The sequence below is a fragment of the Peromyscus maniculatus genome, chromosome 18 (assembly GCF_049852395.1).
Source record: "Peromyscus maniculatus bairdii isolate BWxNUB_F1_BW_parent chromosome 18, HU_Pman_BW_mat_3.1, whole genome shotgun sequence".
NCBI classification, from domain to species: Eukaryota; Metazoa; Chordata; class Mammalia; order Rodentia; family Cricetidae; genus Peromyscus; species Peromyscus maniculatus.
In genome coordinates, this window is record NC_134869.1 from 42,144,864 (window position 1) to 42,170,261 (window position 25,398).

General features: G+C 57.8%; 2 protein-coding genes across 5 annotated transcripts; one reads left to right on the forward strand and one right to left on the reverse strand.

The window, feature by feature from the left end:
- The first annotated feature begins 45 nt into the window (after positions 1 to 45).
- On the forward strand, positions 46 to 5,481 carry Slc39a5 (solute carrier family 39 member 5). Of its 4 annotated transcripts, none has more exons than XM_076553986.1 (13): positions 46 to 177; positions 463 to 542; positions 818 to 931; positions 1,222 to 1,574; positions 1,949 to 2,132; positions 2,864 to 3,026; positions 3,125 to 3,294; positions 3,525 to 3,665; positions 4,014 to 4,107; positions 4,194 to 4,355; positions 4,524 to 4,604; positions 4,727 to 4,917; positions 5,218 to 5,481. In XM_076553986.1, exons 4-13 carry the CDS (start codon positions 1,291 to 1,293, stop codon positions 5,359 to 5,361), a joined length of 1,614 nt encoding a protein of 537 aa, XP_076410101.1. In that variant the 5' UTR covers positions 46 to 177; positions 463 to 542; positions 818 to 931; positions 1,222 to 1,290; the 3' UTR covers positions 5,362 to 5,481. The 4 variants fall into 4 exon arrangements, with proteins under 4 accessions (XP_076410101.1, XP_076410100.1, XP_076410103.1 ...); XM_076553985.1 differs by having other exon boundaries at positions 853 to 931; XM_076553988.1 differs by lacking the exon at positions 818 to 931.
- A 4,160-nt stretch (positions 5,482 to 9,641) lies between these two features.
- Positions 9,642 to 24,641, reverse strand: Ankrd52 (ankyrin repeat domain 52). The gene is made up of 28 exons (XM_076553984.1): positions 24,498 to 24,641; positions 24,086 to 24,169; positions 23,541 to 23,619; positions 23,269 to 23,339; positions 22,158 to 22,358; positions 20,780 to 20,867; positions 20,485 to 20,627; positions 19,996 to 20,208; positions 19,668 to 19,746; positions 19,293 to 19,407; positions 18,993 to 19,075; positions 18,791 to 18,908; positions 18,537 to 18,605; positions 18,222 to 18,362; positions 18,064 to 18,144; positions 15,193 to 15,304; positions 14,956 to 15,027; positions 14,168 to 14,369; positions 13,922 to 14,009; positions 13,712 to 13,829; positions 12,746 to 12,965; positions 12,516 to 12,603; positions 12,323 to 12,406; positions 12,096 to 12,241; positions 11,797 to 11,879; positions 11,572 to 11,654; positions 11,312 to 11,403; positions 9,642 to 10,901 (listed from the first exon to the last, which is right to left on the reverse strand). Exons 1-28 carry the CDS (start codon positions 24,522 to 24,524, stop codon positions 10,651 to 10,653), a joined length of 3,231 nt encoding a protein of 1,076 aa, XP_076410099.1. The 5' UTR covers positions 24,525 to 24,641; the 3' UTR covers positions 9,642 to 10,650.
- Between the last annotated feature and the right edge of the window lie 757 nt (positions 24,642 to 25,398).

Consider the following 25,398-nt stretch of genomic DNA (forward strand, 5'->3'; position numbering starts at 1 on the left):
GCACTTAGGGAGTGTAGTCCCCGTCAAGGAGGCCTCGGGCAGAGCAAGCCTGCCCCTTTAAGGTGGTGTCCCTCCCCTCCCCTGCTCCCTGCAGGTGACCCTTGTCCAGCCTTGCCTGCCGCAGAAGGCTGGGTGCCCCTTCCTCTGGGTGTCCTCTGTCTGCAGCCCTGCTGTCAGGTAATGCCGGCCCCAACCCCCTGGACCAATCACTCTGATCAGACTTTGATCCCCTGATCTTAAGCCAGGTCAGATGTCAGAGGGGAACCCTGTTCTGGCTGCTTTTCCTCCGCAGGGCTTCCCCTTTCTTGTTCTTTGATCACAGAGCGAGTGCTGACAGTTAATGCTTGCTGGAGGGGGGAATTGCCCTCTTAGGCTTCCCAGGGTGGGGAATTGCTAAGAACAGTTTCTCCCCGGAATGCATCTGGGATTGCTACTCATCTGCCTCTCCGCCTGCCCCCCCAGTTTAGGGACACCTTGGTTCAACTTTCCAGGGAATGTGGGGATGGGGCTGAGAACCAAGGAAGCTCGGTACCAGATGTAAGGTACGTGGGGAGGGGTATATTCAGAAGGCTCGGGCGGTACTGAGCGGGTTATAAAATATTTAAGAGGAAAAAACTAAGAACCCGAGTTCTTAACCATGTGGCTTCCTCAGGGCAGAGGGTGGCCCCTCCCCAGTCAGGGCCCAGTAAAGACTGACTTTTGACCCCCCCATCCCAGAGACCAGTGAACCATTAACTCCTATATGAACCTTCTCACACTTGCCCCACCCCTGACTCCGCCCCAAAGCAGCTGGGAAGGGGGAACCTATCCATTTCAGCCCTGTATGAAACGTGGCTTCCATTGCACCTGAAGGCTGAACTCCTGACTCAGGAATCTCCACAGTGAGGCCTTCCAGGGACCTGCAGTGACAGCTCTCACATTGCCAGCAGGGGTGAGGCCCTGCATATTGCAGAGGAATGGAGAGGAGGGGCAAAGTGAGAGGGGGGCCTGGGGGAGCTGAGATGTCAGCCGACTCTGGACCAGATGTAGGGAGAACTCTGGGTCAGGAGGCTGCTGCAGAAGGCGGGGGGGGGGGGGGGGGGGGACGGACGGACGGACGGACAGAGGGACCTGCAGAGGCTACTCTTCAGATGAAGCCCCATCAAGTGCCATTCTCCCCAGCCCTGAGCTGAAGAGCAGGATCCCCGACCTGACCCTGACACCCCCCCCTCCTTGTTCTAGGACACAACCCTCAGGATGTTCCAAGGGAAATAGGATCCAGAACCAGAGCCTCGAACCCATACCCCAGGGATGGGGACCCCAGCCCACCATCTGTTGGCTGGCCTGTGCATGGGGGTGGTCTTGGGCTGGGTGGGAGGCTCAGCCCCCAGCCTGGGCCCAGCTGAGCAGGAACAGAACCACTACCTGGCCCAGCTGTTTGGCCTGTACGGAGAGAACGGAACGCTGACCGCAGGAGGTCTGGCTCGGCTTCTCCACAGCCTGGGGCTGGGTCGAGTTCAGGGGCTTCGCCTGGGGCACCATGAGCCCCCTACTGGGCGGGCTGCAGCCCCGAGTGGCGACAACTTCACACACAGGTATTCATCTCTCTCCCGAGCCCCAAAGGCGCATCTCCCAGCTCCACTCAGTGCCTGTTCTAGCTGTCTAGTGCTAGGCTAGCTCCCTGAAATGAATCCCCAGAATTACAACTCCTCTACCCCACAGCTGCTCAGCAACCTTAAAGGTCTCCCCTCCAGACCCTTAGGGCCTTCAAGTCCCTGCTCCTGACATGCATGGCTCCAGACTGACCTTCTGGAGCCCTTCTGGCGTCTCCCCCAGACCCACAGCAACCCACTCTAGGCTCTCCTACAATGGCAGCTCTGAGACTTCCCTTTGGCTGTGCCTCCTTCATAAAAGCTCCCAGGGTGGGTGCCTGGGAACTTGAGTCTGACTCTTAATCCATCTAATCTAGGCTGCAGGAACCAGAGCTGAGTGTGGGTGTCTGGACAGGAGTGCCTCTGGGTCCTTCAGGCTGGGGTGACCTGGAGGAATCCAAGACCCCTGACCTGCCCAGTGAGCCAGGGCCCTCGGGCCTAGACCTCTTCCACAGGCTTCTGCTGCTGGACCATTCGTTGGCTGACCATCTGAATGAAGATGTAAGTCTGATGGTCGCTAGAGAGGAGCCATGGGACCAGGTGGCCTGAAGTATTTGAAGAGTCGGTAATTGAATGGTTACTCAGTATTAGGACATGTTATTCTAATAGTGAGAGATATCTCCTTTGACTTTAGTGCAGGCTGACCAAATTCAAGGGCCACACTTAGCAAAAACACTCCAGAGAAGTATCTCAGGGTAGGATGGTTCTGTGGAGAGGTGTCCTGGAGATGACGGCTGTGTCTATCTAGAAAAACAGTCCATTTTTTCCTTGTTCCACATACGCAAGAAGGCAGACAAAACTGCCAGACTCTGACCAGTCGGAATGCCCCATCAAAAGAAGCACTCCGGCAGGGCGGTGGTGGCACACGCCTTTAGTCCCAGCACTCGGGAGGGGCAGAGGCAGGCGGATCTCTGTGAGTTCGAGGCCAGCCTGGGCTACAGCGTGAGTTCCAGGACAGGCTCCAAAGCTACACAGAGAAACCCTGTCCCGAAAAACAAAACAAAAAAATTGAGAAATTTATGTTGAATACTTACATTGGATTGAATACTTACCAGTGATTAGCATACATTAATTATTAAGTTCCCTCACCCCCCCCCCATCTCTAATGCATGTGCCAGTGTGAGCCAAGGGGGTCCTGAGAGAGAACTGGGACTCTATTGAAGAACACATGTCAAGATCTGGGCTGTAGCTCCCTGTGACTCCCTAATACACGGTCCTCTCCTCAATCCCAGTGTCTGAACGGTTCCCAGCTGCTGGTCAATTTCGGCCTGAACCCTGTGGCTCCTCTGACCCCTCGTCAGTTTGCTCTGCTCTGCCCAGCCTTGCTTTACCAGATCGACAGCCGCGTTTGCATCAAAACCCCAGCTCCTGCACCTCCAGGAGACCTCCTGTCTGGTCAGTGAATGAGAGGGGTGGGCAACACCCCGCATCTGCCCACATCGCGCCTCGGGGCCAGCCCTGGCCTGACACTAGCCCCCCTTCTTCCTCTCCAGCCTTGTTGCATAGCGCCCTGGCCGTCCTGCTGCTCAGCCTCCCTGCTCCCCTCTCCCTGCTCCTGCTGAAGCTCCTGGGACCTCGTCTATTGCGGCCCGTGCTGGCCTTCCTGGGGGCCCTGGCCGTGGGCACGCTCTGTGGGGATGCCTTGCTGCATCTGCTGCCACATGTATGCGAAACTCCATCCTCACACCCTGACCCCTGGCAGCTAGCCTCCACGGATCCACGTGTCCCTAGTGTAGGACCCATGGCCCTTTCTTTCAGCTCCCGCATCCTGAAAACCCCTCACCCCTGGCTTCAGCCATACCTGCCTTCTATTGGGATGTATGAGTAAAAGCTTGCTACCCCTTCCCTGGGTATAGGGGTTTCCAGGGTCTGCCCTGATCTACTTTCTGACAGGCACGAGGAGGTCGTCACACAGGACCTGGTGAGCAACCAGAGGAGGACCTGGGTCCAGGGCTGTCGGTGCTTGGTGGCCTCTTCCTGCTCTTCGTGCTGGAGAACATGCTGAGACCTGTGCAGCACAGAGGACTCAGGCCAGTGAGTGGCGCCCTTCCTTCCCCTTCTACCCCAAACCGAGTCCTAGCCAAGCCAGGAGGCGAGGGGCAGGCAGCGTGTGCTTCCGGACCTCGGCGGCTTGGCCAACTGCACGGGACTTGTCCGCTCCTGAGTGGGTTTGGGCCTCTTGGCATAGACCCAGGACTTCTGGCCAAATGGCTGCTTTTCCGCCGCTCATATCAACATTAAACAGAGGGAGATGCCGGCCTGGCCAAGGTGGGGGTCAGAAAACATTCTCCAGGTGTTCCCTTTCCCAGCCGCTGGCCCGCTCTCCCCTCAGCCCCTGGCCCTGGTGCCTCCTCCACCAGGAGGGATGCCCTCCCATTTCAGAGATGCTGCAGGAACAAAAGGGACCGTGGAGAACCAGACCCCGACCCAGAGGATGGCAGTGGGATGGTCCTTCAACCCCTACAGGCAGCTTCAGGTGACTGGAGGAGACAGTGAGCACACCGCCCGCCTGTAGCTCCCGCGTGCAGTTACCAGCATCTGTCCTGGTCCTTCTTACCGCAGAGCCAGAGGTTCAGGGCCAGAGGGAGAACAGCCCGTCCCCACCAGCTCCAGTCCCTCCTGGGCACCGAGGCCACGGTCATGCACACCAGGGTGGTAGCAGTATCGCATGGATGGTCCTCCTGGGAGACGGCCTGCACAACCTCACTGATGGGCTCGCATTAGGTTTGAGGCCCGGGGGGGGGGGGGGGGGGGGGGGAGCCGAGGTGGGAGGCAGGGCTCGGAACCAGCAGGGACCCGAGAGCGAGCGGGAAGGTGGGCGAGAGCCGGAGGGAGCCCGGAGAGCAGCTCCCGACTTTCTTCAAGAGCTCCCTTTGCTTCTGCGGCTGCCAGGTGCCGCCTTCTCCGACGGCCTCTCCAGCGGCCTCAGCACCACCCTCGCCGTCTTCTGCCACGAGCTGCCCCACGAACTGGGTAGGAACGGCACAAGTGGGTAGCTGGGCTCCAGAAAGGAGACCCCGAGTAGAACTCGGAGGCTGGTGGACAAGCGTGAGGGGCAGCTCCGACTCACGTCCTGTCCCATGTTCCCCCGACAGGTGACTTCGCAATGCTGCTTCAGGCGGGGCTGTCCTTCCGGAGGCTGCTCCTGCTGAGCCTCGTGTCTGGAGGCCTGGGCCTGGGGGGTGCAGCCCTCGGGGTGGGGCTCAGCCTGGGCCCTGTCCCCCTCACTCCCTGGGTGTTTGGAGTCACGGCTGGGGTCTTCCTCTATGTGGCGCTCGTGGATATGGTGAGGTGTGGGATAGGACAGACAATTCAAGGACGGTGGGCAGGTGGGTGTGGAGGAGAGGGCAGTGCCAGTCCATCCACCTCTAGGTCTGGAGAGTACTGGCTCATGGTCCCACCAGAAAAAAACATCCAAACGTGGGGGGGGGGGCTAGGATGGGGCAGGCTTGGTGGCATACACCTTTAATCCCCTCCTCACTCAGGAGGCAGCGAGTTCGAGGTCAGCTTGGTCTGCAGCATGTTGCAGGCTAGCAGGGCGGAGACAGTGAGCTGCTGTCTGCCCTGACGGTCTCTTCCCTTCCAGCTACCGGCCCTGCTCCGTCCTCCCGAGCCTCTGCCTGTGCTCCATGTGCTCCTGCAGGGGCTGGGGCTGCTGCTGGGCGGCAGCCTCATGTTTACTATCGCCCTGCTGGAGGAACAGCTACTGCCCGTGGTTCCTGATGGCTGATGGGGCCAGTGGCAAGGGATCCAGGCTGCTCTTCCTTCCCCCCGACCACAGGAACGGAGGCGGGACACAGGGCCAGTAGGAGCAACAGGATTTTAATAAACAGAACCCATCCCAAAGCCATGACTACGACAGTTGTACTTGCACCAAAACAGCATAGAAAACCAGGGTGTGGTGGGGGGGGGGGCTCAAAGCAGGTCGGGGAGGACAAGAGTGGGGGCCTGGAGGATGTGGGGTGCATCAGTCTTCAGGGATAGATAGCATTGTGCTTTAGCCCAAGGAGGAGCGGGAGGGAGGGGCAAATGCACCAAGGTCTCCGTTTATCTCTGCTGCCCTCAGCACCCTGGGGATGCAGGTATCTGGGCTTTATTGCTGCCCACCAGCATTGCACACCCCGACCCCAACACTAGCACCACAGGTGGATCCAGGACAGGGGGAAGGGCAGGGATGGGGAATTGCTTAGAGAAAGATTCAACTAGAATCCAGTGAATTGTGCTCAGGTCTCTTTACTTCCTACAACCGAGTACATGGGTCACAGGGTGGAGGGTGCAGCAGGACATGGAACACGCCCCTCCGTGCTCCCCAGCACACCTGCACACAGGATGGTGGTGTCTGCAGCATCACAGGGTCATGCAGGGCACGGGGAGAGGGAGGTTCACACACACATAGATGCCCACAGTGGGTACCAGACAGAGAACACCCCTGAATATACACAGCTGTACATGGGGAAGCCCAGGTCCCCACCCAACCCTCTCCCCTGTCCTGCTGTTCCCCAGCAGGGGAACTGTATTGCTTTGAGAGAGCCCACCCTAGGGCTGCTCTGCCAGGCACCCTCCCCCCCACCCCATTTTGGCACATCTGCAAGACCCACGGCAGCAGCAAGAGTAGGCACCCTCCCTCCCGGGCTTCTGTGGCTTGGAGTTGGGGAAGGGGGTAGGAGATTCCATCCTCCGTCTGTCTCCTAGCCCTTCCCAAATCCCTGCCAGACCCACTCCAGCCAAACCCACCCACCCCGAAACACACACGCGCACGCACGCGCACACACGCACATACACACACACAAAGCTGAGCTATCCAGGAATAGAGTGAACAAGATTGTCCAGGATGGGCGCAGAGGCGGCAGGAAGGACTGGAAGCGGAGACCCCACCCTGGCACGGGTCGACTGGCACAACAGCTACTTTAGTGCAACTGGGGGGGGGCCCAGAGTGGGGGGACGGGGGCCCAGAGTGGGGGGACGGGGGGCCCAGAGTGGGGGGACGGGGGGCCCAGGGCGGATCCACTCGCCACCCACCATCCTCTGTCCTCCCAAATGCAGTGACAGTGTCCCCTCACACCCACGTGGGCAACAGCAGCCTCGGAGTCAGTACCTTCAAGTAATTCAAAGAGCAGACCCTCCCCACCCCAACTCCCTCCCGTCTCTGGGAATTTGGTCGCTTCTCTACAGGGTTGGGTTGGGAGGAGGAATCCCCAAGTCAGACCCCTCCTTCTCTACCTCCCTCTTCCCCGACCACTGGGCTTGGTCCTTGAAGACTCCTCACTCTGTCCTGCCCAAGCTGGGTGAAGGCCCAGGGGTGGGAGCCACACAGAAAGGGGGGGCTGCTTTGCCCCCTGCCCCTCCCCCGGAAGGTAGGGTTCAGACTTGGCAGGAGGGATGGCCACACTGGCTGCCCCAGGAGCAGGGCTTCCGGGCTAGGGTCTGTAAGGCTATTTTCCTTTGCGGTGGGGGGGGGGGGGCAGGGAATGAGCACTGGGGGTGGGGAGGGTGAGAAACGGCGGTGGGGTGGGAGGAGGAAGGGGGTCCCCGTTGGAGCAGTTACTGGAGTCATTTCAACAAAGAAACGCTCATGTGCATAAGATACACAGTGTGCGTACTCCCAGCCTGCCAGCCTGGCCCACCCCACCTCTCGGGACCCCTTCCAAGACCACAGAGAGGGTTTGGGGGTACAGTTGTAGAACCATTCACTCAGGCCCCACCCCCCCACCCCCAGCCTCTTCTCCCCTCTGATCCAGGGAGGAGGAAGGTGCTTGGGTGGGCAGACAGCGGCGGAAACAGTATTGAGTTTTCCTTTGGTTACATATTGAAGGCAAAGGTGAGCTGGACTTACAGTCAGAACGGATAGGGTGAGGAAGGAAGAGGACCATGGCTGGGTTAGAGGGAGGCGGCCCTCCTCAGCCCCGCCGCCACCCCGAGGAACACACGTCTACACGGGGTGGCGGTCCCTCTGTCTCCTACCTCCCACCCCCACAGCACCAAACAGAAGGAGACGCCCCCTCCCCCAGGGGCTGCTCCCCACCCCAACCTGGGCTGTACATTCAGTGGTTCTCAGCAGTCCTATGGCTCAGGGGCCATGGGGGGGAGGTGACCCACCAGTCTCAGGGTCTCAGCTGGACAGTGGCAGTGACCTGGGTCTGTCGGTCCGTCCTGGGACCCACAGTTGTGCCCTTTGTTTTCCCGAAGGGTGGTACACAACGCTACAAAAGCCACGCCCAACCAGAAACATCCCCCTAAAGTCAGAAACTAAAAACTGGCTCATCTCATGTCGCCTCCGACGCACGTCTGTCCCCGTCTCCTACGTAGCCCTCGCTCGGTCTCCTTTGCTGGGACCCAGGGCTGTTCCCGGGGTCCTTACTTAAAATAGGCCTTTTCACAAAAGTGCTTATTACTTGAAGCAAGTGCTTTAGAGCTGCGGTGGGGGGAGGGAGGGGCGAGGACCAGGGGAGGGAAGGAGATGGTCCTTCCCCACTCAGCCCCCTTAAGATGGGGGGGCATTCTGCCTGTTTTACTTCTCCACACCCGTTTAAGTCAAAGAGGTTTAAAAAAATCTTAACATTAAAATAAATATGCAGTGGCCATGAAATGGTCAAAATGCTTCAAAACACTAGGGCTGGGGAGCCCAGGGTGGGGTGCGGGATTTCCTTTGGCATAAGGAGAGGAGGCTGCCCGCCCTCCAGGCCTCCCCACAGCCACATGAGGAGGGACAGAGGCCCCGTCACACCCCAGCACTGCTGACATGTGCCCAGGAGAGCAGGGGACAGACAGCCACCAGAAATCTCATCTAGCAAAGCACACGATGGGGCCCCTGACAGACGCTCAGTCAGATCCCTTCTGATATCGTCAAGCATTGGTAAAGGAGAACACGACTGATACCCCAAGTCACCCCGGGGGACCACTTCCTGCTCCCCGCGCCCCCACCACCTAATTCCCAGCACCAAGATGAGAGGGTGGGATGGGAAGAGTCTAGGAGAGAGAATTGAAGTTAGGGGCAAGCGATGCAGAACCGGCGGGGCGGGGGCGGGGGCGGGGGCGGGGGCGGCAGCCCTTAAGAGAGGTCACATTGATTGTCGTACAGGGGAGGGAGGGAGGGAGGGAGGGCATGGAGGGGTGCGGGCAAGAGGGGCATTGCAAGGCCCTTTGGCTTTGAAAACAAAAATAAAACTAAAAGCTGCACAATCCTTCTCACCAATAATGGTCACGTGGAAGCCTTGAAATGGTTTAGGATCTGAGGGCAGGGCAGCGAGACACAGGTCAACAGGGACCACAGGAGGGAAAGTCAAACACCCCAGGCTTCTGGGACCAGCGTGAGGTATGGTGCAGGGTGTCTGTGGAGAGGAAGGGCCCCCTGGGACGGCCCCTCTCCCCTCAGCTCACCTTCGGCAAGGGTGGCAAGACATTCCAGGGACACAACTGAAAACTGATCAGAGTGTGAGTAGAGCAAGCGTGGGGTGGGGTGGGGTGGAGGGACCCCTGGGAGACCCCTGTGCTGTGTAAACGAAGCCCGTCCAGTTCTCAGTTCTCAGGGGCAATACTGACGGCAGCCAAACTGGGCAAGGATGCTGTGGGCGGGGGGGCAGGACCTCTGTTCAAGTTCTGTGTCTCGGCCCCTGGCTGAGGTATTGCGTGTGAGGAGGGGAGGCTGGGGTACGGGATTGGGTCCAACTGTGCAGAGGCTCACCAAGGAGATGGATGATGGACAGGGCATCTGAAGGGACCAGGCCAGATGCAATGCTACATTAAAGAGAACACTGCCCCTTCTCACTCCAGCCCAGTTTGGCTTCTCAGGTACATTCCAGGAATCTTATCAGTGCAGCGCCTACTCAACCCTCTCCCCACGCTGGGAAGGCAGGGACTGAGCCTCAGTGTCCATCGGCTGCGCCCTTGACCAGTGCTCCCCCCCCCTCGCTGGAGGAAGGCCCGGTTCCCTAACGAGCGGTCCCTGTACTGCTCCTGCCCTCCCCACCATCTTTGGCTTCATATCAGGAGTGACTGGGGCAGTGGGGGTACTCTCCGACATGACAGAAGGCGGAGACGGACGGGGACATGAGGAAACTCTGGGGTTGGGGGACGCGGGAGGAAGAACATGGTCCCTACCTCCACTCACATGCAAACACATGCCTGAAACACAGAGGACGTACTAGGGCTGTAGTTCTGAAATGGGCAGGATATTAATTTGTTTCTTCCCCTAAAGAATAAAATGCTCACTTAAAAATTCATGACAAGCCTCAGCGTTCGGGGAGAAGAGGGCCGAGGAGGGAAGGGCGACAGGCCCCCCTCCCGGGAAGGGTTAAAAGAAAGAAGCAAGGTTAAAGTGCGTGGTTGGGGGCCAGGCTGGAGTGGGGGCAGGAGCAGGCTGGGGGGGCAGGAGCAGCCCTTGGTTTGCACATGAGGAGCCGGGGGGGAGCGCGGGGAAGGGCCAGGTTCAGTAGTTGCTGCTTCAAGTGTCTGCATTTGAATTTCAGGGATGATAGGATATGGGGGAGCTCGAGGCCCCAGTGCTGAATACCCTCCCCCTCATCCTCTAGCTGCCCCTGAAGAGGGAGGGGACACCCCCAGAGTGCTCACACAGTACCAGAAATTAAGGCTTCTCACTGCTGCAGGGATGGAGGGCCAAGCGGGGAGGCAGTGATGGGTATGGAAGAGGGGGGTCTGCCTGGCAGCAGGGGCGAGAGGAGGCGGGACACAGAGGAGAGGCAGAGGAAGAGTTGGGGAGCTGGCAGCAAACGGGGGGGACTGAGAGATGGAGTCAAGGGGGAGCCAGGCATTTAGTCATCATTTTGGGACACTTGGCAGAAGGGGTTGCCCTGGGGGTACCAAGAGCCTGGGGTGCTCCCTGTGGGTCCCAGGCCTCTGCCAGGCCAGGATGGTGTGGCAAAGGGGTGAGCAGCAGCTCCCCAGTGCCCCCCTGCCCAGACCCAGTCGTGTTCTCCTTTAAAGTGCCCTAAATGTTTAGATTTTTCTTCTAAATAAATAGAATAAGGTATCAAGCCACCGGCAGGGAGGGGACACTGGAGGGCTACTCAGAGTAGCAGCCATCTAACCCAATGGCGCCGTGCCGCTCCTGGCTGTAGGGACAGGAGGTCCCGTGAGGCAGGGCGCCACAGCCACCCACCGTCTTGGCGGCCGCGATGCCGCAGTTCTTGAGCAGGCTGAAGCTGAAAGGGCTGACGGCGTCCTTGGGCGGGAAAGGCTTCATGGTGGAAAGGATCAAGGCCAGGCAGTCTGCCACATCTTTGTTGGGAGCGCAGGCCAGTGCTGGGGTGTGACCTGTGGGCCAAAGGGGGGACGGAGGCTCAGGGTCCTGTACCCCAGGCCCCACTCCCCCCAGGTCCTGAGCTCTCTGGGCTGTGAGGGGTACCATGGGGGGCAGGCACCCACTGTCGTCAGAAATCCAGGCGGCACGGGCCCAGGGGAGCACGAGGCAAATCCTGACTGCAGGGTAAAGGGCAGCACATGGGACGGCAGACTGGGGTGTGGGGGAGGTCTTCCTGACCCTGCCAGACCCACCTAGTTCCATCAGACCCCCTGGGAGACTTAGAACACTGGTATTGGGTCTCTGCTCTCAAGAGGTCCCCTGGGGAGAAAATCTCATTTATAGCAAGGTTAAGAAGTCACCTCCTGAAGCATGTCCCTGACCCCAAACCCAGGAGAGGCGGGGGGCTCCGGACCCGACCCACCTTCTTCATCCACAGCCAGCACTGTGGCCCCACGACTCAGCAGGGCCTGCACCACAGAGGCTAGACCGTTCCGGGCCGCAATGTGGAGTGGCCTTAGAAGAAAGAGCACAGGGAAGGGACACTGAGCAGGATGCCAGGCTGCGCTGCCACCTCAAGGTGGGTGCCAAGGCTACTGAACAGATACTGTGAGCTCCGGAGAGCCCCTGGAGCACGGGTAGCTTTCTCCCCCGGCCGGGAGCCCCTTCCCCAGGCACACTCACATCTGCAGCGCACTGTTGGTAGCGTTGATAAGGCCAAGGTCTTGGGTTTCTGCCAGGATCATGAGGGCACATTTCTCATGGCCCTGAGGAAGAGGAAGAGGACACTTGTGGAGCAGAACACTAACAGGCAACAGGGCAGGAGCAGGGAGGAGCCCTGGTTTCCGCTGTCGTCCATCCCACAACCAAGAGCCACCCCTTCCCAAGCCGACTCTAGGTGGCCGGTACCTTGCTACAAGCCAAGTGCAGGGCAGTGTTCTTGTTCTCGTCCAGCACGGTCAGGTCTGCCTTCCCTCGATACAGCAGAAACTCTACAAAGCAAACAGGACAGACTGATGCCTTCCTCCAGGGCAGCAGCCACCCACTCATCCTCCTGTCTACACGGACTCAGTATCCCAGTCACAGAGGGTGGGACACTCAGAGACATCCTCCGCATTATGAACCCCAGGCCCCTATATGCCCTGCGGGATGGGCTGGCCCACCCCGTTAGCAGCCAGGGGCTCCCTGCCATGGCAGCCACTACGCACCCACAGCAGCGGTCTGCCCGTTCTCGGCTGCCGTCATGAGCGCGGTGCGGCCAGTGTGGTCAGTGGCGTTCACTTCAGCTTGATGCTGCAACAGCATCCGGAGCCCAGAGACATTGTCCGCGAAGGCAGCGGCGTGAAGGGGGGTCCTGGGGGGGACGGCAGAGGGGGGTGAAACGGGACACTCTTCTACGGGGCAGAGACCGAAGCCGGGGACCCTGGTCACTCACCGTCCTTTGGCGTCTCGGCTGTTCACAATCTTGGCACCCAGAGCTCCCAGCAGCATCTCCGTGGTGCTGTCCTGGTTATTAATTCTGGAGTGGGGGAGGAGGGATCGTCAGCAGCGGCAAACTGGAGGGGCCGCCGCCCTCGGCCAGGGTCCCCGCCCCCCCCCCCAGGGAGGCGGGTGCAGAGGGTACTTACACTGCACAGTGCAAAGGGGTGAAGGGGTTTCCCTCCAAGTATGAGAACGGGCTGTGTTCAAGTAACAACTCCAGACAATCTTCATGTCCTGGCAGGAGGAAGGAAGCAAGGAGAGGGTGAGGAATAGCGAAGTCCTCCATCTGGCCTGGCCTGTCTCTGGCTCTCCAATCTACTTCCAGACCCCTTCCTCCTACGACACACACCCCTGCGCCTGCCAAAGGCCCCAGTACCAGTGTAGCAGGCCCAGTGCATGGGCGAGTATCCGCTGTAATCCACACCGGCGTCCAGGGGGTCTGTGGAAAGAGCGGCCTGCAGCAGGGTCCGCAGCACTGCGGTGTGGCCACAGGCCGAGGCCAGGTGGATGGGCGTGCGGCCCTTAAAGTCTCGGCACAGCACAAACGCGTCGTGGTCCAGCAGGGCAGCCAGGCAGTCCTCGCAGCCAGTCACTGCCTGCAGGGCACACAGGAGAAGGGGGTGAGAAGCCACTCGTTCTCTGGTGGCGAGTGGCTGGGGGCCAGCCCAGGAGCACGAACTACTTCCAGGAATCCATCCTCAGCTCTACAGTAATTCTAGTGTTGGGATCAGCAGCTACTTTCCTGACAGGCAGAATGGCCAGAGTATCCTGAAGCTCTCAGAAGAAAAGACCAACTAGAGAGGGAGGAGACTGAGGGGTCAAAGAACCCTGTGGTTGTCTCGGCTACTCAGGAAGTCGAGGCTGGAGGATCACTTGAACCCAAGAGTGGAGGACCAGCCTGGGTGATACAGCGAGAACTCTCAAAATAAAAAGATCTGCTGAGCACACCTTTAATCCCAGCACTTGGAAACCAGAGGCAGGCAGATCTCTCTGAGTTCAAGGCCAGCTTGGCCTACACAGTGAGTTCAGAGCCTGCCAGGACTCTATAGTGAGGTCCTGTCTATTAAAAAAGAAGAAAGAAACGAACCCTGATAGGGTGGCAACAGGTATGGGTGGTGAGCACAGCTTGGGTGCCACCGGCAAAGGGCTGAGTATCACGAGAAATCAACGTCACCAGGAAGGGACGGGAAGCACTCATCTCAGCACGAACACAGGCCCAGTGAGGCTCAGAAGCAGAATCCTATCCCACTTACTGACACTCGGATGCCCTGCTACTGGGGGGTCCTTTGCTCCCGGCCCCAAGGCCTGCCCGTGAGCAACCTTATTCCAGCAGCTCACTCACCCCACGGTGGAGGGCGGTGCGGCCCCGAAGGTCAGCAGCATCGGCCGTGGATCCTTTCTCTAGCAGCAGATGTACACAGTCCACATGACCATTCATAATGGCCAGCATCAGTGGGGTTCTGCAGAGCAGGCAGGAGAAAGATGAGGACCGTCACTTCTGTTTGGAGAGGACCAAGAGGCGGAGAAAGGTGAGGGTCTGGCCCGCACTCACTGTCCGTAGGCGTCCATGACGTCTGTGATGTCAGCTCGCTCCCCACTGTCAATCAGCAAGTGCAGGGAATCAGTGTGGCCAGAGGCGGCTGAAAGACAAGGGAGCCCCGTCAGGACAAGGCCCAGGGCAGGGAGGAAGCTTCAGGCAGGAAGCTGCGAATCAAGACTTGGAATCTCCGTCCTCCTCGGCCCTAACCCACTCCCAGCCCAGCTGTTCAGGGGATCTAGCTTGAAGGGGGCCACTGACCAGCAGCATGCAGGGGTGTCCACTTGCGTTTACGCTCCTTGATGAGGGCAGAGGCACCATGGGCTGTAAGCACCTCCACACACTCGGTAGAGCCTCGCTCAGTGGCCAGGAAGAGCGCGGTCCGGCCCTTGTGGTCCCTGACGTCCAGATTCACCAGCGTCTCGGCCAGTGTCTTCAGGGCTTCACAGTGACCATTGTAGGCCTGCGGGCAACCAACAGACACAGCTAAGGACTTCCTCTGCCTGCTCTGCTGCTGGGACTCAAGAGGAAGCTCCAAGTACCACAGGCTCCGTGGGCTCTTTCTAGACAACCTGCCGGCCAGGGAGAATGCAGACTCGGCTGGCAGGACGGCTCAGTGGACGGACATCCTGTACAAGCCTGAGGCCCTGAGCTCCATCCCTGAAGCCCAAATACAGGTGGAAGGAGAGCCAGCTCCACGGAGCGGTCCTAGATCTTCACGCACACCACGGTACGCACACCACAGTACGCACACCACGGTACACACGGAGCGGTCCTAGATCTTCACGCACACCACGGTACGCACACCACGGTACACACACGTCCATACACACACACCACGGTACACACACCACGGTACACACACCACGGTACACACACCACGGTACACACACGTCCATACACACACACCATCAGCACACATACATACAATCATACTAAATAAAAACGTTCTTCTTTTACAAGGAAGCAGATGTGAGGACCGGGTCACAGTGCTGCACGCCCGTGAACGGTCAGGTCAGGACAAGACAAAAGGAAGGCGTGGGACTCACAGCTAAGTGCAGAGGGCTGACTGGAACAGTGCTCTCCACATCCTCCAGGCAGTTAAAGGACATTTCTAAGAGCTGCAATGAACAGGAAAGCACAGGCTGAGGCTCTAGGACCTCGCAGACGTGGCCCCTGCCACACTCACAGAAATCCCCTCAGCTCCCAATTCAACCGTCACAAACCCGAAGCCAGACTATAGCCCTGTCCCCGCCCCCTCCCCCAGGCCAGGAGCCCATACATACCAGTTCGAGGTTCTGTCTGTTGCCGTAGGCGGCTGCATAGTGCACGGCTGTGTAGCCCTGCCTGTCCCGCAGGGAGGGGTCTGCACCATTATCCAATAAGAACTCCAGACAGCTGGGGAGCCAGGGAAAGACGGTGAGGCAGGGATAGGCCCAGCCCAGCCAGGGTGCCGCCCTGGGAGGGGCAGGGGACAGGGAAGGGAGCCTGCGGGACACCTTCTGTTCTACGTAGACTCTAAGTCCTGCCCCACCATCCATTCTTCAACCCTAGTCCCAGCTACACCTGGGCCTGCAGCTCCAACATCGTCCTTTATCCTCTGGATCCTCTTCCAGGAAACATGGGCATCCGCTTGACTCCCAGCCTTCTGGCAGGTGAGTATCTTAGCCCTGCCTCCAAGCACACCGAGCCTTGACTGGCGGTCCTGCTCCTCCCCACGTGGCTGAAGCAGTCCGCTCACTGCAGACTCTGCTCTCGGGCCTTCCTCACCCTCCCCGCCCTTCCTTCGCAGTTGACGTGTAGCATTTACTGTGTATCAAATACTGTGTGGTAGGCAGCTCACGTACGTCCATTTAACTACCATAATTATTCTCAGAGCTGTATTTCGATCCCTACTACTAGAGTGGAGAAAATTTAAGCAGAGGGGATAAGGTGCCTTTCAAAAGTTACACAGCTGGGTCTCTTCAATGTGTATTTTTGGTTTTTTTGTTTGTTTGTTTGTTTTTAAAGATTTATTTATTTATTATGTATACAGAAGAGGGTGCCAGATCTCATTACAGATGGTTGTGAGCCACCATGTGGGTGCTGGGAATTGAACTCAGGACCTCTGGAAGAGCAGTCAGTGCTCTTAACCTCTAAGCCATCTCTCCAGCCCGGGTTTTTTTTTTTTTTTATTTTGTTTTGTTACCTGAGGTCTCTCTCTGTGTAGCCCTGGTACTCACTATGTAGACCAGGCTGTTCTCAAACTCAAGAGATCTATCTGCCTCTGCCTCCCAAATACTAGAATCAAAGGTGTGTGCCACAATGACCAGCTATTTTTAAAACACATTTCTGAAGTCTAAGATTTACAGAAAAGCCATGAGGATGAGAGTTTCCTCATATCTCATACTGTCTCCCATTACCAACCTTTTTCGTTAGTAAGTATGATGGTTCTTTCACCTATTTTCTCCACAGATGACTTCAGTGTTTTTAAATTGTGTGTGTGTCGCAGAAGTCAGGACAACTTTCAGCGGTCCTGCCTCTGTTCCCACCACACGGGTCAAACTCAAGCCATCAAGCTCACGAGCAAGCGTCCCGTGTGGCCTTCCTGGAGGAAGTGTGTCGCTGGGGGTGGGTTTTGAGGTTTCAAATGCTTAAGCCAGGCCCAGTGTCTCTCTCCCTGCCTGTCCCTACCCACGAGCTACCTGGAAAGCCTGTTGATTGGGTTTTAAAAGGAAAACATTCCCCTTGTTGTTGAGATGGGATCTTGCTATGCAGTCCGGCAGGCCCAGAACTCTCTACATCCTCCCATGCTGCTCCTGGTAGGCGTTTTTTAACTTTATTTTTAGGTGGGATTTTTTTTGCTTTTTGTGATAGAATCTCACAAAGCACGAGGTATACTGAAACTCACAACAATCCTCCTGCTTCAGATTCCCAAGTGCTAGAGACTACAGCCATGAATCAACATGTAACTAACTGCCTTCTTTTTGAAAAGGGTTTCATGTAGCTCAGGCTGGCCTAAAACTCTATGGAGCAAGGTTGTCCTTGAACCTCCTCACTTTGCAAGGGCTTGGAATTATAGACCTGTGCCACCAGAAACCACACCCAGCTGTTGTTTCATAATTTTTTGTTTTTGAGACAGGGACTCACTATGTAGTCCGAGCTGTCCTGGTACTCAGACATAATCCTTCTGCTTCTGCCTTTTAAGTGGTGGAATTAAATCACCAGGCCTGGCTGTTTCAGAGGTTTTTTTGTTTTGTTTTGTTTTTTAAGATTTATTTATTTATTATGTATACAGTGTTCTGTCTGCATGTATGCCTGCACACCAGAAGAGGGCACCAGATCTCATTACAGATGGTTGTGAGCCACCATGTGGATGTTGGGAATTGAACTCAGGACCTCTGGAAGAGCAGCCAGTGCTCTTAACCTCTGAGCCATCTCTCCAGCCCTGTTTCAGACTTTTAAATAAAGTTTATAGAAATACAATTTCTCCCATTCATTTATGTCAGTGGTTTTCAATTAAGGACAATTTTGCCCTCCAGGCAAAAATTCCTGAAGACATTTTTGGTTGTCGGGTTGTTTTGATGTCAGGCAATGTTTTAATGTTGTACTCTAGCAGTAAAATCTGCCCTCCACCAAGAAAGCCCTGGAGTAAATTCATCTGTTTTGTTTTGTTTTTGAGAGAGAAGGTCTGGCTGTACAGTCCTGGCTGAGTTAAAACTCACTACACAGACCAGACTGGGCCTAAACTCTGCCTCCTGAGTGCTAGGAAGAAACAGGGACCCCACCAGGCCCAACTTAATTCATCTTTTATCCTTCAGTACCAGCTAGGAGGTGGTTCAGTGGTCTATGCCGGCCCGGAATGAACGAAGGTCATTCCAGGATCAATCCCTATCACCTCAGCACCTAGAACAACACCTGGACCGTGAAGAGGGAACGTTCAGTTAAGCAGTCTCCTGTAGGTAGTTTCCCCGGCTTTTTAAGAAGCCCCTGCTCCTTGAGGAAGAGGAGCTAGATCTCGTGTTTGACTTTCTCTACACACAGGGCGCTCTACATACCCAGGCTGCTGGCTGACAAGGCAGTGGTGGCCACAGCAGTGGAGACTCCTAGTGGGTGGGAGGATAGAAGGGCCAGGGTGGCACCGTGGGGAAGGCACGTCCCGTATCTCTAATACTCACAAGAAGGCCTCCTTCCTACGGGACTCCTTCAGTAGCTCATCCTCTTCAGCATCATGGCTGGAAGCAGTGTGGGGTTCCGCTCTGGCGTAACAGAGGGAAAAAGGTTAGGGGGGATCGGGGATGCGAAGGGCTGAGAAGAGCCCAGGGAGGAGCCTCACCTCCGGTAAGTGTCAGAAGCAGCAGCGTAGTGCAGAGGAGAGCAGCCTTTGCAGTCAGCTTCGTTGACGCCCGCCCCGGCGGTCACCAGGGTCACTGCACACTGGTAGCTACCGTTGGCAGCTGCATAGTGCAGTGGGGTCCTGGAGAGCACAGTACAACAGAGACTGAAAGACTGGGGGGGGGGGGGCATAAACACCGCCAGATGTGCAGGAAGAGGCACACGGCAACACTCTCCTCGCTCAAGCTCGCCTCCTCTGTCCTCCATGCTCTCTCTAAGCAGACCCTAGCTCTGTGCACCCCGCACATCAACTTGCCTTCCAAATTTGTCTCTCCTCCTCAGGTCAGCTCCACTGCTCAACAGCAAATTAAGACATTCAACGTTCCTAAAAGGAAGACCAGGCCTAAGAGTGAGAGGATTGAAGCGCGGTCACCAACCCAGGGAGAGGCCGAGAGGGAGGAGCCCGAGGCTCTCCATCGTGACTACTTTCACTGTTGAAGGGAAAGAGCCAGGCAGACAGTGGGACCCACACCCTGCCCAGCTCCCCAGGCCTGGAGACGGAGGACGCACCCTCCGGAAGCAGCAGCATGGAGGCAGGTGCGGCCGAGGCTGTCGGGTGTGTTGATGTCAAAGCCAGCGGAAAGCACGTGCTCGTTGCTGAGTGAAGACACGATGCTGTACAGCTGGCCTGCAGGAGCACACCAGCCAGAGATCGCACCCAGGAGCCCCGAGAACCTTCCTGCCCATCACCCAGCCAGTCAGCGGCACATACCCGAGGAAAGCAGCTTCCGGCAACAGTCAGAGAATCCAAAGAGAACAGCTAAGTGCAGGGGGAACATGTCGTGGATACCGCGCCTGGGAAGAGGCGGAGGGACTCAACCCCGGAGCCAAGCAAGGACCAGTTACAGGGTTCCTTTCTGTGGCCCGCCACCGCCGCTGCCGCCGCCCTAGGAGTCAGGGTACGAGTTCCCAAACTTCCCCGCGACAAGCGTCTTTGGACGCCTGCATTTGATGTGGACAGTACTACACAGACCTGAGGTGGCCCAGCAGGGGTTCCAGGGCCCTGACTCACCGGGCGGTATCCGCGCCATTGGTCATGAGAGTGCTGATGAGCAGCTCGTGTCCGTAGCGAGCGGCTACATGTAGTGGTGTGTTCCCAAACTTGTCAGCACAATCAATCTCGCTACCTGAGACAAGAGACACACACATCCCGGGCGGCCTCAGGCTTCGGTCCACTCATCCCGGGCCGGGATCACTCAAGGGCTATTTATGATAGGTTGGACTGAACCAAGCATTCTCCATGCACTGCTTTTTTTTTTTTTAAGGCTTAGACTGGAAAAAAGTAGAGCCCCAAATATCTGAGTGGAATATGGGGTGAGAGGAAGGAGGGGGATTCTAAGAGTGAGTCCCTGGAGGAAGAAAGAGAGCACAAAGTCTGAGTCCATACCATTCTGAATGAGGATCTGGGAACGTGTGAAGCGGCCATGGATGGCAGCCATGTGCAGAGGGCTTTTTCCTTCTTTGCTCTGTGGAAACACAGTGGTTCTCATTCAATGTAAAGCAGAGAGACTGCCCTGTTCCTTCTTTCAAGAACACATCAAGAACCAGGATGGAGATGTTGCATGGTTACCCAACCACACTGTCAAGTCCCTGATAAGACCTAATCGCCCCAGAAGACCAGTGGGCAGCTCTCCCAGATCCCCAAGAGAGCTACTTGGACGTGGTTGGAGCCTCAGAGCTATTTGCTACTCCTATGACCTCATCCTCTCAGGTACCTGGTAGTTGACATCAGCCCCATTGTTGACCAACAGCTCCAGGCAGAGCGCGCCATTGGTGGAGACGGCCGCCACGTGCAGCGGTGTGAAGCCCTTGTCATTCGGCTGGTTGACGTTGGCCCCTGCGTTCACCAGTTCGATGGCCACGGCGTCCTGGCCCAGGTAGCAAGCGATGTGCAAAGCTGTGTTTCCAAAGGCGTTGGGTTCGTCAATCTGGATTTCCAAGGGTGAGGGCATGGATTATCAGTTTACACAGAGTCGGAGGCAACCAATTAGCTCGAGTCCTAGAAATCCTACTGTGTCAGCCCCTTCTGGTTTCTCATCCAAAGACTGATGCCACTATTATATAAGCCTTATTCGGACCCTTTCCTACACCCTTCCAGCCTTCAGAAACCACACCAACAGCCCCAGCACTCCCCATCTCTGTGACAGATCCTGACCTCCGACTCCCTGTCCTAAGCCCCGAGAGACAGCGTTTACTGCTCTGACCTCGGCCCCCATCCGGAGCAAGTACTTCACCACTTCGATCTGGCCGCTGGCCGCAGCTGTGTGCAGCAGCCCATAGCCCTTCCGGTCTTTGCAGCCGAGGTCTGCTCCACGGGCCACCAGCAGTTTCAGGACCTCCAAATGCCCTGAGAAGAAACGGAGGGGGAAAAAAAAAAAGCAGGCCTAGGGTGAACCAAAGGCCCCAAGCTCCTCCTCTTCCCTCCAAATAGCGCAACCCCCATCCCTGCCCTGGGAATCCTAACAGTCAAATCCCTTCTTTTCCTATGGCGTCTCTCACCTAGAAACGCTGCCCAGTGCAGTGGCTGCCGCTCCTTTTTATCGCAGACGTTCAGGCTGGCTCCCTTGTTCAGGAGCAGGTTCACCGTCTACAGGAGGATACAGAAGACACAGAGACAGGTTCCTGTCCTCAACCTACCCGAGGGCAGAGGCCGCTGATCTCCTCAAGAGGAGGAGGCAGCCTGGGATCTTTTCAATTCAGTGCCTCTGTTCTAGAGCAGAACAATCTGGAGGAACAGCAGGAACAATGGTATCAGGCACCAAAGACACCAGTGGATAAAGGAGACGAAGGATCTCTTCAGGTGCTCTGCTGGCTCTCAGACTCTTAGGAGTCTCTGGGAATGTGTTGAACAACATGGACGTCCTCTTCATAAAAAAGATACAGTTATAAAAACATCTCTGCCAGGCAGTGGTGGTGCACACCTTTAATCCCAGCACTCGAAAGGCACAGGGCCAGGCGGATCTCTGAGTTTGAGGCCAGCCTGGTCTACAGAGTGAGTTCCAGGATAGCCAGGGCTGCACGGAGAAACCTTGTCTCGAAAACCCAAACTAAACTAACCCCCCCCACAAAAAAAAAAATCTCCATAGAATCTCAAAAGGTCCTCCTGAAGTCCAAGTCAAATTTTAGGGTAAGTACTGTGGCACACAGCCACAATAACTAGTACTTGGGCAGGAAGACTATTATAAGTTCAAGGCTGTCTCAAAAAAAAAAAAAGTAAAAAGTGGGGTGTAGACACCGTTGAGCACTTCATCACTTGCCCTACCATCAACAACACTAGAAAGCAAAAGGATTTCCATCTATGCATTGAGAGTGCAGCTCGGTGACACAGCCTTACTAAGTGTGTGCAACAGTGGTTCAACACAAGCTCAGTGTAAGCGGGGCACTCAGAAGGCAGAGGCAGGTAGACGAAGGTGAGTTCCAAGTTCAAGTCTGGTCTCATCTACACAGCCAGTTCCAGGCCAGCCAAGCATACATAGTGAGACCCTGTCTCAGAAACAGACAAAACGCACCGGGCGGTGGTGGCGCACGCCTTTAATCCCTGCACTCGGGAGACAGAGGCAGACTGATCTCTGTGAGTTCGAGGCCAGCCTGGAATACAGAGCGAGATCCAGGACAGGCACCAAAACTACACAGAGAAGCCCTGTCTCGAAAAAGCTAAAAAAATAAATAAATAAATAAATAAATAAATAAATAAATAAATAAATGAAAATAAAAAACAGACAAAACAAACCCCACAAATCCTCACTCTAATACAATCATTTGTGGGGTGCTCGAACCCACATTTTTACCATCTGAGCTGCTCCTGCCCCAGGAAGCCTGGAAGCATGCTCAGTGGGAAGGGAAGGGGAGATCGTGCCTAGACGGGACCGGTCCTCACCTCAAGATGCCCACTGTGTACTGCGTGGTGCAGGGCACTGCGACCGCTCCTGTCTGCCACGTTGAGGCTGCTCAACAGGGGTGCCAGAGCCTCGGCGCACTTGGTGGCCCGGTTGGCAGCAGCCACGTGCAGTGGTGTCTGCCACAGCTTGTCCCGGGCGTTCACATCAGCCGAGTGTGCCAGCAGCAGCCCCAGCACCTTCTGTGGAGGAGCAAGGGACAAGAGAACAGGACGTAAAGTGCCAGGAGGGGCTGGCACGGTGCACATGGCCCATCTTCCCAGCGCGGCAGTCCACCTCTTCAAGCCTGACCCCATGAGAGCGCAAACATCTTTGCTGAGGGAAACAGAGCTCTCTTCCTCAAGACACCTATCACCGTCCAACCTAGCTCTTGACAAATCTTCACTCCATGTACATCCGCCCTAGGTAAACCCATATAGCCCAAGCCTACTGCCAGGAAAAGCAAACGCTCCTATCACATTAATGGCCAACACCCCCCCCCACCCCTTCCTCCTTCCATAGGCACCGAAATCCTATCTATTACCCCAATAAACACACACACTGGGCCCTCTTCAAAACCCAGGCTGAAATGCCCCTCTTGAACACTACACACATCATTCTACTTGGCCTCAAGCTCCCCCCGCCCAGGAAGTAATGAAGGATCCAAGAAAAGGTCTGTTCCCTCTCCTCGAGGTTGGTGGCAACACAGCACGGGACTCCGCAAATGAGTTTGGCCCCTTAGACAGTTGGTTGCTTGAGCGGCAAGGATACAACAAATCACTATTCCGCCCCCCATCACCACGAGAGACACCTCGGTGCCCAGAGGGGGACCAGACTGAAGGTGGCCCCCCAGGGAGGGATGACTCACTCAGGCCTGGCAGCAGAGCCCCGCAGTCTGCCAGCCCAGTGCTAAGCTCTCCCTGACGTCACATCAGCTGGCGGCACTCGCCCCCCCCCACTTACCAGCCAGTTCTAGGGGCAGGAAGGAGGGGCCAAAGTCTGGTCTCCTCCCTATGTGGGGCAGGATGGTCCGCAGGGCGGAGAGCTGAGTTTCTCTAACCCTTCACCGCCACCCATCCTTTTTGGAAAGGTGAACTGAGGTGGGGTCCATACCTCGTTTCGGGAGGCCGCGGCTCGATGAAGAGGGGTCAGCCACAGTGTGTCCTTAGCGTTAACATTAGCACCTGTGTGGACACAATTTCCTATTTCGTTGGGATTTGAGGGGTTGGGGGGGGGTGGGTGGGGGGAAGGGAAACCAGTAATCGCAGTGGGGAACCGGAATGGACAGACAGCCATTCCCGGGCCAAGCACCAGCGATCAATCCGCGGGTATGAAGAGACTTCTCCCCTCCCTAGGCGCCACACCTTCCAGCTCCCCACTTTCACCTGACATCAGTAGCAACTGGAGGATGGGGACATCGCCTACGTAGGCAGCAGCATGCAATGGGGTTCGCCTCTCTTGGTCCTGGAAAGGCAGAAAGAGAAAGCAGCTGCGGAGAGAAATCATCCTGGACGCTGCCGCCGGTTCAAGTGTGAGAACTCCAAGCCCTCCCCCTACGATCCCTTCTTCCAGGTTCTGCAGGGACTTAAATCCCAGTGCGGGGATTCAAAAGCCAGCATCCCGGGAGGGTGGAGTCAGGGCCACCGACGGAGAAACCTACTCCTTCTTCCCGGAGGGGTGGGGGCGCTGCAGACCCCGATGGCTGAGCAGAGAACATCGTTTTTTTTTTTCCTGGGTGTCCCCAGAACGCGTTGGCCGGTGCTCCATGCCTGACCAGCCTTAAATGCGGAGCAGGCTTCTCCTTCCTGAGCAGAAAGCGCTGCAGTTTCATCAGGGCAGAGGAGACACGGAGCCGCCCCGGCTTGTGGGGAGGGGTCCCGAACACCGGAGCCCGGATTCCGGCTCGCCCTCCTCCCTGCTCCCAACTCACCAGCACATTGATGTTCTCCTTCTGCGAGAGGAGGGAACGCACTTCCTCCACATCTCGGCTAAAGATGGCCTGGACCAGGGGCGGCTGCAGGGAGAACCAGCGTTCAGGGAGCGGGCCCGAGCCAGAGCGGAACCGGGGGGTGGGGGAGCACCCGGGCTGGAGGGGGGCGTCGCTGGAGGGGCTCCGCTACGGGGGTCCCGGCTGCAGCGGGTCCCTGCGGTGCCTCCACCGGCCGCCAGGCCCCCAAGGACACCCGCTCCGCCGAGGGGAGCACGGCGTGGGGCGCGGCGGGAGCCGCGGGGAACCCCGGGCTCGGGGCCCAGCCTAGGCCGCACATCCCCGGGCTCGCGTGGCGGCGGCGCCGGGGCCCTGGAAGGGAGGACGTGGGGAAGGGCAAGGCAGGAGGGCTGACCTGGTCCGTGATGCTGAGGATCCCCATGGCCCGGCCCAGGCTCCGTCCGCATCGAGCTCGCAGCAGCGGCGGCGGAGGCAGCGGCAGCGGCGGCGGCTCCACCGGGGGACACGGGGCGGCCCAGGCGGCGGCGGCGGCGGCGGCGGCTGCGGGGAGAGGGCGGCCCCGCCTACCGGGGGGCGGGCGAGCGGGAGCCCGCAGCGCTCCCTGGCGGTGAGCCTGGGCCGGGGCTCAGGGCGCTCTCCGCGCAGGCTGGCCCAGGCCTCGGCTCCCTCCGCCCCGCGCCGGGGCGAGCCGGGCGGCCCGGGCTCCTCCGCCCGACCCGGGCTCCGCCGGCGCCGCCGCCGGGCGCGCGGGCTCCTCGGCTCCACCCGCGGTGCCCTCCGCTGCAGCCCGGCGGCCCGAGGGGTCCCCCCGCTCCCGCCCCACACGCGGGGCGGCCGTGGCAAGAACTCGGGTCCCGCTCCCCCAGCGAGCGACTCTCCGCAGCTCAGGACCCAACCGCGGGCTGGAATCCGCCCAGCCCACCGTGCTCCCGCGGACCGACCGACCGGACCCCCACCCTCCAGCCCTGCACGGATAGGGGGGAAAACTATAGGGAGCGGGGCGACCCGAGGCTCCCGTGTGGCCCCAGAACGAGTGTCCGGACGCTGGGTAGAAGGGAAAAAGAGCAAGATTGCTAAGCTGCATGCAGAGAGATCCCACGCAGGGCTCCTGCTGCAGGAAGCCTCTGCACACAGAGCAGGCCACTTGGCCGCTGGAGAAGGCCTCTAAAGCGAACAGGAGGGGCACCAACTCCAGGGTTAGCACCCCAACTGCCAGGGTAGGGCAGTAACTTTCTCCCCGTAGAAGGGGCGGTAGAGGGGAACTCTTCCCCTCGCCCACTGGAGAGGTTGGGGGT